Genomic DNA, 18354 nt, shown 5'->3' on the forward strand with positions numbered 1-18354 from the left:
CTGTCATTCAGTAGTCAAAAAGGATGTGCTAGTCGGACAATTGCTTCGTGACGAGAACATTGACTTTGCACTTTTGACGGAAACCTGGTATTCCGATGAAAAACAATCCCAATTCGAAACATCAGATTTAAATCAAGATGGTTATAGACTCAGTGTTGCGAATCGTAGAAACAAAACGGGTGGCGGTATTGCTCTGACTTGTAAAAGTAGTGTTCAAATGCGCAAAATGGTATCTGGCACCACCGAAAGTTTTGAGTACGGAGTATGGCAAATGGTCTTTAAAAACATTACCATTAATTGTGTAGGCATTTATAGACCCCCAGCTTTGGCGACACCTACGCAGTTTGTGAAAGACTTTTTCGAATTTCTTGAAGACGTTATTTCCAAGTACCCCAATCTCATGATCATGGGAGATTTCAATCTACATATACATGACGACACCAACACTATTTCTGAATTCAACAGTTGTTTATGTGCTATGGGGTTGCAACAACATGTACATTTCCCAACACAAGTGTTCGGTCAGAGTCTTGATCTTGTGATCACAGAGGTCGCAAATGGTGTTGAACTTATCTCATGTGAACCCGGTCCTTTCTTATCCGACCATCGTGTAGTAAAAGTCATTACAAAAGTGAAAAAGGAAAACATCATCAGCAAGTCTATTACTTACCGGAACTTTAATGACATAAATGACTCAGATTTTGCTAGTGACCTTGCTGATTTGAAAATTGAAAGTGATTCAATTGAGACATATATTGACATTTTCCAAGATGAAATGAAAAATATCATTGACAAGCACGCTCCTTTAAAAGAGAAAACTATTATTTGTCGAAATCCGAAACCGTGGTTTAATGAGGATATCCGCCACTTAAAACAAATTCTGCGCAAATCCGAACGTTTGTGGAGGAGGTACCAAAATCCACAGGACTATGAAATTTTCAAGACTGCTCTTAATAAATATCACCATGAACTGAAACTAGAAAAACAGAGAACTCTTAGCCAAAAAGTGCTCGAATGCAAAGGTGATTCCAAAAAACTTTACAAATTTGTGACAGATCTCACCGGCGGCAAGTCGGAGAATCCAATGCCTGTTGTTGAAAATGAAAATACGCTAGCTGACAAATTTGCTGACTTTTTCATGGAAAAGATTCAGAAAATACGGGACAGCTTAAAAGATTTTGAAAACTATAAACCATCAATGAGAAATGTGCCGGAATTTGGAAAATTTGATGAACTTAGTGAGGATGAAGTTAGAAAACTCATTAACCAGTTACAAACAAAGTCGTGTGAAATTGATGTTATTCCAACAAAAGTGTTGAAGTCATATTTAAACGAGCTCCTCCCAATTATAACTAGACTAGTGAATCTTTCATTGACTCAAGGAGTCTTCCCAGTGCAGTGGAAACAGGCAATAGTTAGACCTCTGTTAAAGAAAGCTGGTCTCGAACTTATATTCTCAAACTATAGGCCAGTGAGCAACTTATCATTCTTGTCCAAATTGATAGAGAAAGCAGCACTGTATTTACTTAATAAACATGTAAATGAACATAATCTCCTTCCGAAAAATCAGTCCGCATACAGGCAACATCATTCGTGCGAATCGGCTTTATTGAGACTTATCAATGACATCTTGGACGCTATGGAACATCAAGAAGTGACTGCATTGATAGCATTAGACCTTAGTGCAGCTTTTGATACGGTAGATCACGATATTCTTTTGGACGTTTGAAATGTCAGTATGGTGTCTCTGGTGTTGCACTGGACTGGTTGAACTCATATCTGAGGCCACGGAGCTGCCGCGTGAGTGTGAATCAAACAGTGTCATCAGCACGTGAGCTTGCGTGTGGTGTCCCCCAGGGAAGCTGTTTAGGGCCGTGGCTCTATCTCACGTACGCAGGAACGATTTTTGACATTGTTCCCCCGTCCATTTCCGTCTTTGGCTTTGCCGACGACCACACCGCAAGCACACGTTTTAAGCCCGAACCATCCATCGAGGCTAAATCCATTGGTGAACTAGAGGAGTTTGCTACAGATTCAAATGAGTGGATGAACAGTAACAAACTAAAAATGAATTCCTCAAAAACTGAACATATTGCCTTTGGAAGTGCCCCTCAGTTGAATAAGTTAAACAATCACGAGATAGATATTTGTGGTGATAAAATCAAGAGACAGAGTAACATCAGATATTTGGGGGCCTATTTGGACGAAACTTTAACTTTCAAAGAGCATATAAAAATAAAGTGTAGAACGGCAATGTTGATTTTTTTCCGAATCAAAAACATTCGCAAATATTTGACTCAGGATGCAACTGAAACCTTAGTGCTATCGCTGGTTATTTCGCATTTAGACTACTGTAATGTTATTTTATACGGTATTTCTGATTGTGACATCGCAAAACTGCAACGCATTCAAAATATTTGTGCGAAGTTAGTTCTGAATCGTAGAAGAAGAGACAGTTCTAAGCAGGCACTCTACGATTTGCACTGGCTGCCGATCAAAGCCAGAATAAACTTTAAGATCGTGACGTACATGTTCAATTGCCATGTTGGAAATGCGCCTGCATATTTGATTGAACTCTTAACACCGAAAATCCCCCAGCGCTCCCTCAGATCCTCGGAGTCATCAGTTGACTGTTACATCGTCCCTTTCAACAAGCGAAAAACTTTTAGTGATAGAAGCTTTAGTACTATAGGGCCAAAGTTGTGGAACAATTTGCCGTTGAACATCAGACAAAGTTCTTCAATTGACTGCTTTAGGAAAAAGTTGAAAACGCATTTCTTCAGAGACTACTTTGCATTATTCTAAGTTTTGACTGAGTTTTAAACAGTGATGCTGGTGACAGTGATAGAAATTTAATGTTTGTCTGTGATAATTGTATGTTAGTAATATTTTAAAATATAGTATTATCATTGACTTTAAATTAATAATTGCTATTTTGATTCGTTTTAATTAATCTTATTTAAAATATTTTATATTTAATATTTTATTTCAACTTGTATTGTAAAACGCCATTGAACATGTTTTAAATGTAGAAATAGGCGTTTAAGCAAATAAACCAGTTTCAGTTTCATCATCTGCTGCACTGAAACCTGGTTAAAACCAGAGATCCGCACAGCAGAAATCTTTCAAGATAACCTTAACTACCAGATCTTCAGTGACGACAGAGTCTCAAGTCAGGAGGGGGTGTTCTGACTGCCATATACAAAAATCTGATCAGTCAAGAACAACCTGACCTTAAATCAAATTGCAACCAATGCTTGGTCAAAATCAGTATATGACGAGTACGAGATATCTATATCTGCTCCTTTTATAAACCACATGAAAATGACCAAGAAGACCTTGCAGAGTTATGGTCATCTGTCACCAAAATTCCCCGCAAACAGTATTGTCTGGATACTAGGTGACTTTAACCTACCTGATATTGACTGGTCATCTGAATCTCCTAAGGCCAACTGCAAACACAGAGACCTTTACGCCACTTTCCTTGACAATTTTGTTAACTTTAACCTTCAATAAATGGTCACAATCCCCACTAGGAAAGAAAACATCCTAGATCTTTTTCTTACAAATTATCCTGCCCAAGTGAACGCCACTAAACCCTCCCAAGCACTGGTACCTCAGACCATGACATAGTTTTTCATGAATTAAATATTAACATAGGAAGACCAGTTCAACCAAAAAGATTAATTAAATGTTATAAGAAAACTAATTGGTCTAATTTCAAATCAGTTTTGAGTTTGTTGTTCAATTTTCCAACTCAAACCATACAGATCCCAATTCCGAATGGAATGCATTTCAAGAAGAAATAAATAAGCTGAGTGATAAACACATCCCAACAGAACTAAGTAAGACATGTGCGGACTGCGGACCTGGTTATCCCTCAAAATCCTCAGACTTATGCGTAAACGGGACAAAATGTATTCAAACATGAAAAAGAAAGGTAAACAATCAACCATTGCCCAAGCGTTTAAGGCCCTAAAATGTAGGATCCAAAAGGAAATAAGAACCAACATTTGGTCTTATTTGGAATCGGTAATTTTTACTGGCGATTCCCAACCGGGCAGGAACAAAAAATTCTACTCGTTTGTTAAACATAACAAAACAGAGAGTTGTGGTGCAGCCCCCTTGAAGTATGAGGGCCTAACTCATACCGGCCCGGCCACAAAGACAAATATCCTCAATAACAGTTTGAATCTGTCTTTTCAAAGCCCCAACCCCTAAGCCTGAAACAACTCAGCTAAAAAAGCAATAAACCCTAAATCAGCACCAGAGATGCCAACGATCTTTATAACTGTTGAGGGCGTGCACAAGTTACTAATGGGGCTAAATCCAAATAAAGCCTCTGGTCCTGATGAAATTTCCCCCAAGATTACTTAAGGAGCTTCACCACGAGATAGCCCCAATCATTACAAAGATATTCCCACTATCTCTTGAAACAGGTCAAGTCCCAAAAGACTGGAAGAGAGCAGTCGTTGCACCAGTTTACAAGAAAGGTCCACAATCCAAGGCTAGTAATTATAGGCCCATACCCCTAACACGTATTGCCTCTAAATTATGGAACATATTCTTGTCTCAAATATCATGTCCCACATTGACAGAAATGATCTCCTTAGCCAGTATCAACATGGCTTCAGGTAAAAGCATAGCTGTGAAACACAACTTATAAGCTTCACACAAGAGGTATTTGACTGACGTCATCTTCATGGACTTCAGTAAAAAAAAACAAGGAAGAATATCCAACAGGGAAAGCCACGTTCAAAAAACGCAGCCTCCCCAAAGACACACACGAACAACTCTTGCACACCATACACAAACATGAACACAAAAGGACAAAACAAACAAATACAGGAACACAGTGGGGCACCGCCTTGGAACGGTCAGTGGCAAAACCACCACTGGGGAGCTTAAACTGGTTTATGGTGCACCTAACCTCACTCTTACCCCCACAAGGTTGTCCACCATAAATTGATTCATAAGCTCGTTACCCTGGGAGTCCACCCATTAGCATCCCAGTGGATCAAGTCATTTCTCAAGAACCGTTCCCAAAGAGTAGCTGTGGATGGCTTCACCTCAGATGAACTTCCTGTTCTTTCCGGGGTTCCACAAGGATCAGTCATTGGCCCTTGTCTCTTCCTAGCCTACATAAATGACCTCCCAGAGTCCATCAGAAGTAAGTCACGACTTTTTGCAGATGACAATATTATCTATCTGACGGTTTAATCCTCCCTTGATTCTCAATCCCTACAAAATAATCTTCATTCCCTAGAAGCCTGGGAAAAGGAATGGTCAGTGGAGTACAGTCCAAATAAGTGTGAGGTGTTGAGGATTACTCGAAAGAAAAAAACTATCATCTACAATTATACACTCCATAATATATTACTAAAAACTACAGAAGCTGCTAAATACCTGGGCGTTACACTAAGTAAGATCTCTGTTGGTCAAAACACATTAATAACATCACATCGGAAGTAAATAATTCACTTAGATTCATCAAAAGAAATGTCAAAATAAACAACAGAAAAGTAAAAGAAACAGCTTACAACACCTATGTCCGCCCACAGCTTGAATACTGTTCCACTATATGGCACCCTTGGCAAAAATTCCCCACATACAAAATTGAAAGTGTACAACGATCTGCAGCTCGATACGTACATGTAACAACTATGGGGAAACAAGCAGTGTCACCCAAATGCTTAATAATCTCAACTGGCAATCCCTCGAACAACGCCACATTAAAAATTCCCTTATTATATTTTTTAAAATAAGGTACAGTCTTATTGCAGTTGACCATAACCACCTCACACCTACAAGGAACCTGAACTACTTGATCCCACAATCTCACGCGCAATACCATTCAAACTCCTTTTTTCCAAGAACAATTCGTTTCTGGAATGGTCTCCCCCTACATTTACAGTCCAGCCCAAGTTTGATTCTATTCACTGAGAGGCTGGCAACTGTAACTTTCTATTCTATATATCTATGTTTTTATCTTAGTAATTGTAGTTCTTTTTAACTTTGCACCTAATGAGCTTGCTCATCTTTTAACAGTCTGTCCTAGATAAAACGCCTCCCAGCTATAATCAGAATTGATTGTTGGACAGTACACGGTAGATGTGAGAGATGTAGAAGGTGTTAATGGTATTTAGTTGCATGAGAAGGTGTTGATTGACTGAATGAAATGTGTTAATAGTTGACTGGATTGAGGAAATTATTTGTTATAAAAAAGTTGAATCTTATTCAAAAGTTTGAAAATAAGCAGCATCAAATACGAACATTAAAAAAGCAGTCATGTTCAAAGAAGTATAAAATATAATTTATTTTTATAGCTCTTTGTCATGTTGTAGTAAAGATAATGCAGAAGCAATTTAATGCAATTTTTCTTGATATTTATTTTTTCATATTTGAAGAAGGTACAAAATAGTTTTTTCTTTGCCCTTTCCCTTAAGTTGATTATTCGTTGTATATTCATTAGCCACACATAACCATTATTTATTTATTACTTGACTATCATCTTAATTACCACTATTAGAGCTTATCCGGATCCCGGGTTTTAGTCCACGCCTATCGTGCAAGCAAGCGCCTACAGGAAAGATGGCAGGACCGAAAGCAATTGCTTTCTCTGTGTTAATTGTATTTCTTCTTGTTGCTGGCATCTTAAACGTGATTCTAAACTTTGAGGAGAATAAATGTGAAATGACATGGATGTTTGAACAACCTCAATATCTGGTAATGCTTGTCACTTCCACTAGCCAGTTTGTGTCGTTGCACCCGGCGTTTCATGTTTTTTTTGTTAGTTTTGATTGCAGGATGAAAATGATGTTTTTGGACATTTATATGTGTACGAATGACAAATCAAATGTGTTTATGAACTTAAAATATGCTCATAAAGTGATATGGATGTTAAAGTCATGTCCTAGATTATAGCCTATATCATATGGCAATAACTTTTTCAGTTTTTTTTTGCGTCTCATTGATTTTTTTCATGCCTTGTATTTGTTTTATTTCAATATAACTTATTCAGAGATTGCAGGGCCATTCAATAAGAAATGAAAATGAAATTTTAGCCCCATTCAAATACGTAACATGGTACTTTCACTTTGGAAAACAAGTGTATTACTGTATTCAAATCTGCATACTTTTATGTCTTAAAAATTATACAGTGTTTTAAATAAATTTCATGCAACACAATGCGAAAGTGGGCATTTCATTTTAATTTTGTGGACACATATTTTGAAAAACCTGAATCAAGGGTTTGCAAGAGTTATCTTTCCTGAGGTTATTGCCACACACAGGTTAAAATAAAGGCCTATTCAAAGACCTATAAAATAAACCCATTTTTTGAAAGTTAATAATTGTATTTATTTTACTAAAGGAATTGTGAATACAATTTACAAATAGGAAAGAAAAAATGTTTTTAATTTTATTAGTTGACATAGTCAGTTAAAAAGCACATTCAGACTCAGAGCCTATGTTGTATTGTTATATGTCTTGCTGACTTGAAATAAAACTTATCTTGTGTTATCTAAGCTGTCGTTTTTAATATGATTGAACAACATTAAATTGCCCCTGTTGGATGTACGCACATACTGAGTGTACATTATACTCCATACCTCGTGTTTTTATTTTGATGTAAATGAGATGTGGAACCAAAATTTGTAGTCCTGTTTGGCGCCATATAACCTATACTGTGTTGGTGTGCCGTAAAACCCAAATAAATAAATAAATAAAAGGCTAGGCTTAGGTTTAACATAGGTTTAAAAGTGTACATTCAATGTGGGCAAACACTCAATGTTGGAGAATTAATGCTGACCTGATGTCTCCTTTATGGACATTGTGTTTAATTCAGGGCCAGTGCAATACACAGTTAATATTAACAAACACTGTGAAATGCTTTTATGGATTTCTTTGGTGTAATTTTTAGTGCATTTAGCACTAGGAACTTAATTTCTTTTTTTTCTGAGTAAATTTTTGAATGTGAAATGTTCTTTTTAGCATGGCTATTTGAAGAATAAGTCGTCATCATCATCATCAGCATCCGATATAATGGTTGGATTCCATGTCAGACTGTCGAAAACCCTGTGTAAAATTCTGTGCAGCCCATTAAAAGAGTTGTAAAAGTGTTGTGCAGGTTAAAACTATTTACAAAACATCTGGTCATCTAGTGGTGTGGTGCGAGGGCTCCCAGGCTGGCTTGGAAAGCCTCTATTGTGCAGTCAGTGGTCCATGTTGGGAGGCGATTCCAGTCGCTTACAGTGTGGGGGGAGAAGGAGTCCCTGTAGATGGTGGTTGCACCCGCTGTCTATCTGAAACAGTTTGAGCCCCTGGTTCTACTGTCATTAAGCTGAAGTGCTTGACATTTTATTCAATTTCAAATATTCGTTCGGAAGGTTGACCGAATATTCGAATACCAAAAATGCTATTCGTTGCCATCCCTAGTATACTATAATTTTATGCTCATATATAAGAAACTTTGAAAATCTTCTTCTCTGAATCCTTAAGAGCTAGAGCCTTGATATTTGGTATATGATATCAGGGTTTGACTTTATACCGTGATTGATAAAATTATTGCTCTAGGGTTAAAAATTGCCACACCGGCTTGCGTGTGAGGTGTACATACTAAATGCTTATACAGAGCTCCAAATAAGCTGCGTATTTGCGTATTTATGCAATTAAAATTGCAGAAAACCCAACTGAATTCATACAGTGTGCGTAATGAAATGCAAGTAAAATTCCTAATACCCAATTCATAAAAAATAGCTTGCGTATCGCATTTTCCTTATTACTAGAACGGGTACGAGACTTTAACGCTAGATTTGACTGACTGCTTATACGTTACCGCAGAACAGGTTGCAATTTATCGGAAAAATCACAGGACCATTCAGTCAGCTGATCGGTGTTATTTGGATACTTTGGATAAAATGTAAAAGAGTTGAAGAATAAACATTGTTGCAGCACAAACTAATTAGTGGGATATTTTGCTGTTCAACAATGACAGTTATCTGTTTGTGACGATGTAGTGTCACCAATACTAAATGATATCTTTTGGGAGAATGCATATTGTGGTGACCACATCGTTCAGGATATTGTAGATGAACTGATCTCCGACTTCATTAAAAGTGAAAAAGAAAACAACAGTATGGAACATTCATTACAATTTTAAATACATTTTTGTATTAAACATTGAAGGGTGCCATTAAAGTACTTAGCTACTTAGTCAATCCTGTTCAATGATATATACCATGTATACTGTAAGCAAAAAATACTCAATTGTTAGTGCGAGATTGGTAAAATACCCAGTTGGTTTTAGCAAATACCCTATTACTTCTGAAAAGGCTGGGTAATGATATTATTTTTACCCAATTCAAATTTCGAATACCCAAGTCAGACAAAAAGTGATGGGCAAAAGCTTATCTGGAGCTCTGCTTATATATAACAAACTTTGAAAATCTTTCTCTCTGAATCCATCATAGCCAGAGGCTTGATATTTGGCATGTGATATCAGGGTTTCAACTCTCTACCGTAATTGTTAAAATTATTGCTTTAGGTTAAAAAATGGCCATGCCCGTATCATGTATATAATATAGGCTAATATAAAAAACTTTGAATATCCATAATAGATAGAACCTTGATATTTATATAAACCTAACTCTGTATACTTGGACCATTACGTTATACAAACTCACTTTAAGCTGCTTACACAGGTGAGCGCTTTAGGGTCCATGACCCTCTTGTTTAAGTGCTTATGTTGCTTTAGGCCTAAAAAAAAAAATTGTTTGTTTCCAGTGACATGACCCAAAAAAATAGGGTAGGTAGGTAGGCTTTTTTTTTTTTTTTTCTTTTTTTTTTTTAACAACACCATCGTAGTTTCAAACAGGGAAATTATAAACCTTATAAACATGCATCCTATTGTTATGTTTGATTTACACCCGAATGTACAATGACTTTGATGATGTTTTAGCAATATAAAATGCTATTTGATTGTGTATTTAAATATTATGAAATAAATACTTGCCTTACATGTTTGCCTTATGTTTTTTGTTTTTTTTCCATTTCCAGGTTAGCCCGTCCAATTAGCTCAATCCGTAGAGCAGTCGATCTACATATCGAGTGGTCATAGGATCGTTGTGTCCTATATCATTCATTCTCCACCGCTAATTCATGTGGAGAAGTTGGCAATTACTCGCGGAGAACAGGGTTTATATTTGATTAAACATGAAACTTGAATGAAATCTTGCTGTGGATTCTCTCTTTAAATAATTCATTTAATATTGAATATTATTCAACAACCAACATTTATATTTCAAACTAAAACCAAGTAAAAGTCCACTGGCCAGGAATATGATTTGCATCTTTGAGCTGCATTGAGATTAATACCATCACCCCCTACCCCAATCTAAAATTCTGGATTAACTGGAAATGCTAGACAGTGGAGTTTTGACTGGTATGCACAAATTGTGAATTAATAAAGCTGCAAGTGGTTGTTCAACGTCTTACTACTATAAATCCCATCTAAAAACTGACTTTTCATGACTCTGCAGGCCTCGACCTTAACTTTTTTTCAGCAGTTGCCAGCAGGTCCACCAACTGCTAAAATCTAGTAGACCTGCCCAGACTTAAGTGGATCTCCAATTCTATCACATAAATTGTGATGTTGTAGACTCATAACTTCATATGACTCAAAGAAACAGGACTTATTTCAAAAATAATTAAAAATGGAAAACTGTAGCAATCTGTTATCCCGAAAAATAATTATTTTGAAAAGTGTCCCAAAATATGGACACAGTAATCATCATCCACCCGGCCCCTGTTGAAAGTGAAAAAAAAAAAACTTTAACAATTATCGGTAATTATTCTGATGATAAACAAAGTAATTGGCCTTGTTTTCATTACCAATTAACACCTCCTCAAAGAGCTAAAAGAAGTGTGTCGGTTATTATGGCATCTGGAGTGGAGATCAAAGCGGTATAGTTGCCCAAGATTGTCATGGCATTACGTCATGTTTTCGCGCCATGTGACACGTCACTGTCTGATCTTACTTTCTCGATTCCTTAAATTGTTGAGAAGAAATCAATAAAAAAGTTTTTTCTTTACTTTTTTAAAAGCGAATGTGCAATATCCCGAATGAACTGACATATAAATGTGTCAAACCGTGAACGATGATATTGGACATCCTACCTCTGTGACTTATTTGCCCTCAAGGAATATACATTATTGTTTGAGAAGGATATCTAACAAAGTGTTGTGTCAAAAAATACATGTAAAAAGAATCATTTAAATATTATTAAAAACTGCAACGACATGCTTTATTTTAAAACCACATTTCTGTTTACGTTCACGAGGTCACGTAACCTATTCTGCCGCGCTAACAAATCTGTTTGCCAAAAGTGGTTTTACACCATGTATTTAAATTGCTACCGCTTTTTCATTATTTAAGATTTTTTAATTGTGTTTTTTTGTACTTTCTGATCAAAAGTCTGAATTTTATTACCATAGTATGTACTGTTTATTTACTTTAAGAAAGAAATAAATAATCAAGATCGCGCAATTTGAAATTTTACAGAACATTTTACGAAAATTTGATCGTTTTTAAAGAATTTTGCCTACATTCCTGCCGATATCTTATTAAAATTGTTATAGAATTCAAACTGTATTAGTTCTCAAGCGGTGTTGAAAATTTGAAGCGATTATATTAAAAAATGAATGCACTACGCACGTTTTTTGTGTCAAAAGTAACCGCGATGTAAATCATATATTACGACAGGGCGCACATGCTTGTGGATTGGTAAATTACCAGCATGACGTTTTGATATTTTTACGATTCGCGGGTAAATTCCAGCCAATCCAGGTAATTTTGCCTGATGTAATTTCTCAATTTGGTAAAGATACCACGTAAAATTCACTCGCTCGATCGGTGGAGTAGTCCATTCGTGCAAAGAGCTATAAAAATAATAATATACTTCTTTGCAAGAATATGCGGCCCGATTTTACCGCTAAAAAAGTTTAGGGTCGGCCGTAAAAAAATAGGGTAGGTCGGGCCACCGGAAACAAACAATTTTTTTTTTTACGCCTTATGTTGTGCTAATTTAGAGTGAGTGAGTGAGTTGGGTTTTAAGGCGAATCGTGCTAATTTAGAAATTAAAAGTATTTTACAAATATATTATTATATCTCTGGACACTTGTCTAAAAATAATTGAAGGTTGCATTTAGTCAAACTCTGGGATGTGTTTACTAATTCTGTAGAGTGTAAAATATTGAAATAAATCTTCTTCATGTGAAAAAATATTCTAACTTCATTACATCTTTTCATAGTGCTACTTACCTGCTATTGAAATTAGTCATTTGTTGAAAGAGTTTAAATGCTTGTTCAGTTTTGATATTTTTGAACAATATTCATTTTGTTATATTTTGTTTTGAATGAAACTACAATGTTTTTCAGAGAGTTCCTTTACCGAAAGCTGTGACGAAAAAGTTTCCAAATTATGGGTTGTATGTGTATGGAGAAGGGTAAGATGTTGATATTGAATCAAAAACAAAAATTGTAAAAAAGCTAGTTAGAGGGCTTGGTTAAAAATTGATCATGAAGTTTTCATCAGTTGTAAACCTTGTGTAGAAACACGGGAGCCTGTGTAGTAGAGAGGTTAAGGATGTTGACCTAGAATCACTTTCCCCTCACTGACGTGGGATAGAAACCTCCCTCGGGGAGTAGAATTCTTTCAAGTGATGAAGTCATCCAGCTGACCTTAAGATTTACTGTCGTTCAACCCACCCATACCTGTAACAATGCCCGGAGGGGCACCAAAGATCTCCACCATTATAAATGAAAAGTCACCATATGACCTATAATTACGTCAGTATAACATTTTAAAAATCCAACAAAAACAAAAATGGTAGTGAGGAAACAAATTAATGAAGTTTAAAATATGTCAGCTATTTAAATATATTCTCAGGTATTCTTTTGTTCTGACATCTGAAATATTCAACAGAAAATATTACTAGAGAAAATTAATTTTAATATCAAAACTGACAACGTTTGGTGGAGGGAAGATAACCACAGAAGTTTCACTTTGTATCTTCCTTTTTCAGAAAGTATGCAGAAATTGTAGCGTAAGTACAAATATTTCAGTTTTTTCTGTAATATCTGTAATTATTTTTTATGAACTTGTACTAAATTTTGTTAAAATTTTCAAAGTTTTGTATCTTTTTGTGCGCATACAATTTTGGTAGGTGTCAGGGTGGGGAACTTAGAGTTCCCTTGTCCATGTCGTGCATATCTCAAAAAGTATTTTACCCAGAGTCATCATACCTTGCAGGTATGCATCTGGTGTTTTAATTGGGACTCGGCCAGAGTTATGGCCCTTCACTTAGTCAAAAATAGGCATAAAAGGACCTAAGTTTGTGTTGCATGTATCTCAAAATGTATTTCACCCAGGATTATGAAACATTACAGGAATATTATTAGCATGTGAAGTTGTGCATCTGGGGTTTTGATAGAGATATTACTCAGCTGGAGGCAGAGTTATGGACCTTGACTTAGTCAAAAATATGCATAAAAAGGGCCTAAGTTTATGTCACATGTATCTCAAAAATTCACCAGGGGTCATGCAACCATGTACGAATATTTAATATCCAGCATGTAAATTTGTGCACCTGTGTTTTTTTTCCTTTGCAAGACCAGAGTTATGGCCCTTGACTTAGTAAAAAAATAAAAGTTTTTGTCCCATGTATCTCAAAATGTACTTGACCTGGAGTCATAAAACATATAGCATGTGAAGTTGTGCATCTGGTGTTCAGTTTGATATTTCACTCAGCTAGGTCAGAGTTCTGGTCCTTCATCTAGTGAAAAATACACATAAAGTGCTTAAAAGTTTGTGTTGCATATTTCACCTATAGTCATGAAACCATGTACAGTGACAGGAATGGGGGGTGGGGGGAGCACCAGTCCTGTGTTCTATGGACACACATCTAGTTAAAGAGCAGTAATTAAAACTGTAAAGAGACTCAAAAGTGTCAACAATAAGGAAATTTTAACACCAGAAACATTGATAATCATGACTAAGGTTCTGATTAGAGTGGTAAATTTTATAGTAAGTTGAAATAAAAATCTCAGAAGTTTGTTAGGTTTTTGGAGTAGAGAGGTTTCGGATAACAAGGCTGTTTTTACAATAGAGGATGTATAAGAATATCGGGACCAAATAATTTATTTGTTTTAGAGAGGTTTTTGGATTAGTGGGGTTCAGGTTAGGGAGGTTCCACTGTAGTTATGAAATATGTACAACTTGATGAATGACCATTTGTATTACAGTACCATGAAGTTGACAGGTGTGCCTGTTTTATTTATACCTGGAAATGCTGGTAGCTACAAACAAGGTAGGTAATTAAACAGTTAGTTTATTAACCCTTTGTCTATCATTTAATACTTAAAACGTTTATTTGTATGCTGCTTTGAAGCACAATTAATAGCACTGCCCTAAATATCCAAATATATGATACAGTTGTTAGTCCCCTATCAGTGGAACTCAGAGGGGACTATAGGAATGCTAGAGCTGTATGTCCACAATTGGATCCTCAATTACTCAAAAGTATTAACCTAGGTCATAAAAACTTGGTATGTGAATAGAGGGCAATATGTAGATTATGCCTGTACTTGACTTATGCTTGTAGGTCAAAGGTCAAGGGCACTATTGGAGGTCAAGTAAAAATTGTTTCTGCTCCATAACTTTTATATGCATTGATGGATTATCTTAGTGCTACACACAAACATTCCCTATGATGAGATAGTGTGTCAACACATGATCTATGCTGGTCAGTTTAAAGTCAAGTAAAAATTGTTTCCACTTTTATATGCATTGAAAGATTTCCTTATCACTGCAAGCAGATGTTACTCATAATCAGACAATATGTAACAAACATGACCCATGCTTGCTGGTCAAAGGTCAATGTCACTATTGAAATTAGCTTCTAAATGCCTTGAAGCATTTTTATATTCACTCACACATATGTTCCCCATAACCAGATGATATGTTGCTTGTGCTGCTTGCATGACCTATCAATCAGAGGTCAAAGTTACCATTTAAGGTCAAGTATAAAGCTCTCTTCTCGAACCCTTGTGGCGATGGATTACATCAGGAATGAGGTGTCAAGATTGACTAATATAAGTTGTAGAACTTGCTTCACAATCAACCTAAAATAAATCATGTATAAACTAAAGCTTTCTGCTCTGGGACTTTTAATTGCATCGAAGGATTTATTTTACTACATAGAAATGTTCCCCATGATTAGACTATGTGTCACATACATGAACCATGGTGGTCAAGGTCACTATTGTTTCTGCTCCATAACTTTTATGTGAACTGATGGATTATGTTAGTACTACACACAAATGTTCCCAATGTTGAGACAATGTGTCGTTTACATGATTATGCTTGTGGGTCAAGGTCACTATTAAAAAAAAAAAATAGTTTGCACCGGATGGAATAGATGGAACACCGGAGGGGCCTATGGGAATGCCCGTCCATCTGTCTTCTCATCCATCCACCTGTCTGTCCGCAAATCTGGATCCTGCGATTACTCAAACAGTATCGGTTGCCAACAACCACAAGGGACAAATACTAACAAAGTTTTCCACCGGTAGGGGACTTCTGTATTGCCACTGCAATACATGGTCACTTGTTTCAGACTAATTTTTCCCTCCCATTTTGAAGCACTTAATATCTGTTTAGATTTTTAGTTCACTTCATGGTCATGGTGAACTTTTAGGATTCTTAAATATTTGTTGTCCACAATTTCTTTCAAGAACATATCCTTCTTAACCACAAAGCTGATTATAACCAAACTTCATTGGAATTTTCCTTGCATGGTCTTTTTTTTCAGATTCTTTCAAGTCTTAGTCATTCATGCAGAACTTAGGAAAATGTTTAGACTCCTCTAAAATAAATTCACAGGAATGCTCTTTTGGGTATCTTTGTATCAAATACTTTTATGCTAGTTTTCTCTGACTGTTAAAACTCCTTCAGATCATTCTGCTATGTGGGGCAGGTTTAATTTATGTAGCTTTTGCCGAAACTTTGAGAATCTTCTTGTCAGACTTAATTTCAAAATAATTTTATACTATTGTTTCTTGGATGAATCTCCACAAAACTCCTTCTTATTATTCTGCTTTGTTAAAAACATATTTCCATCAAGGGGTGGGGCAGGTTTTCTCCAAATATGTATAGTGTAAATTATCAGTCTTCTTTTTTGAATTGTCGACCTGGTTTCAATATTTTCTAACAGAAATTTTCCTTACAGGGACTCTCAAGCAAGAGTATGCAAATTAATATGATTGTACCAAAACATGGCCACCTGAGGGCATTGTCACTTTTCTTTATATATGAAATGACAATTTAGATATATATAAAGTAGAAGCTTTAAAACCTTCTCTCTTTAGAAACTGCATGTCTGATTTTGAAATAGTTTCACAGAAACGTTCTTTTAGTGACTCTTTAGTTTCACAGAAATGTTCCTTCGGTGATGCTATACCTTTTTTTTTTTTCAATTCTTCCCCTTTGTCAAAAACACAGCCACCAGAGGGCTTACTTTTTCCTATATACATAATATACATATTAATAGTGTTTCCTGTATGTATATAGCAGAAACTTTAAAAATCTTAATTCTTGTCAGAATAGGCCAGCCCAGTTTCAAATTGATTTTACTGTGGACAATATTATTAAGATGTCATATTAAAAAAATACATTTAAAGTAATTTATCAAGAAATGAATGGCTATGATTTTGTTGATATTGCAGCAAGATCCTTGGGTTCAGTTGCGTTTCGGAGAGTTATAGATAAAGACAAGAGGTTTCACTTCAACTTTTTCACTGTGGATCTGAACGAGGAGTTCACAGGGCTGTATGGTGCATATCTGTGGCAACAAACAGGTACACATTCAATAAAGTTTTCATTTTGTGAGTGACAAACTGGTGTACTTTAAAAAAATAAATTGTTCTAGCCAGTTACAATAGCTGTGGTGATTATGATAATCACAGGTTTAGGAATGAGTGCCGAATGTTTTCTTAATATGTATAAAGTATTGGATGGTTTGGCAGGAGCGTGTATAGTTACAAACTGAACATCATTGATATATTGTTTTTGCCTTTGCCGCCCGTCTGTCTGTCCGTCCGTATTAAGCTTGTCCGGCTTTCACAGGTCAAACTGCTGGCCGGATTTCAATGAAACTTCACAGGAGTGATCAGTACCAAGCCTTGTTGTGCATATCACCAGCATGTTCGTTCTGCTACACAAAATGGCTGCAAGAGCAGGGCACTCGTTTGGCCATATTTGGGGCCGAATATGGGTACCATTCCCCTCCTAAAATAATATGTTTTTTTCCCCTTTCTCAGAAGAAAATTCCCCTGATGATAGGTTGTTTGACACAAATAGATATGAACTCTTTCTTTTAATATTATATAGTGCCTCTAAGGAAGATTACTGTTGCAATATAGTCACATCAGTTAGGAATGATTGAAAGCAGTACTAATAAGTGTGAAAAGTAGTTACATATACATGGCTTAAACTTCCCCTTTTCGTCTTAAAATGTCGAAAAATTCCCCTTACTGAGGGTATGGGTACCTGTCCCCAAAAGTTGTCTAGTACCCTGAAGAGCTAAAAATAGAAAAAAAAATTTCTGGCTTTCTCAGTTCAAACTACTGGCAGGATTTCGACGATACTTCACAGGAGCGATCAGTACCAAGCCTAGTTGTGCATATCGCCAGCATGTTCCGCTTTGCTGCACAAAATGGCTGCCAGAGCTAAAGATAGAAAAGTCTTGTCTGGCTTTCACAGGTGAAACTGCTGGCAGGATTTTGACGAAACTTGACAGTAGTGATCAATACCAATCCTAGTTGTGCATATCGCTGACACGTTCCGTTTCTCTGCACAAAATGGCTGCCAGAGCTAAACATAGAAAAATCTTGTCTGGATTTCACAGTAAAAAATGCTGGACAGATTTTGATGAAACCTGACAGGAGTGATCAGTGACCAAGCCTAGTTATGCATATCGCCAACACGTTCCGCTTTGCTGCACAAAATTGCCGCCAGAGCTAAAGGTATACATAGTGGGGAGACATATGTTTTTGTGACAAAAACACCTTCTAGTTCTGGTTTCTGTGTCACTTTCTAGTTTGAAGTCCTTCTTGTTTTCAGAGTTTGTCCATCGGGCAATCAAGAAAATCTTTACTTTATACAAGGAGGCTGAGTATAAACCTACTACAGTAGTGTTAGTGGGACATTCTATGGTAAGTTGTACATGTTATTATTACAGCACAACAGAAGGCAGTATGCTTTTAAAGCAAGAAGTGTACTGGTTCATTAAAACAGT

The 18354-nt window shown here is 36.3% G+C and overlaps 1 protein-coding gene across 1 annotated transcript in view; it reads left to right on the plus strand.

Moving 5' to 3' along the window:
* Nucleotides 1–6554: 6554 nt before the first annotated feature.
* The window catches only part of LOC123562262 (GPI inositol-deacylase-like), a 92827-nt gene continuing 81027 nt past the window's right edge, over nt 6555–18354 (plus strand). The window contains exons 1-6 of the mRNA XM_053526393.1: nt 6555–6726; nt 12437–12504; nt 13084–13104; nt 14303–14367; nt 16784–16915; nt 18180–18271. Coding sequence (XP_053382368.1) covers nt 6592–6726; nt 12437–12504; nt 13084–13104; nt 14303–14367; nt 16784–16915; nt 18180–18271 — 513 coding nt within the window. The 5' untranslated portion in view covers nt 6555–6591. The remainder of the gene's footprint in view (nt 6727–12436; nt 12505–13083; nt 13105–14302; nt 14368–16783; nt 16916–18179; nt 18272–18354) is intronic.

The sequence above is a fragment of the Mercenaria mercenaria genome, chromosome 2 (assembly GCF_021730395.1).
Source record: "Mercenaria mercenaria strain notata chromosome 2, MADL_Memer_1, whole genome shotgun sequence".
In the NCBI taxonomy this organism is placed as follows: domain Eukaryota; kingdom Metazoa; phylum Mollusca; class Bivalvia; order Venerida; family Veneridae; genus Mercenaria; species Mercenaria mercenaria.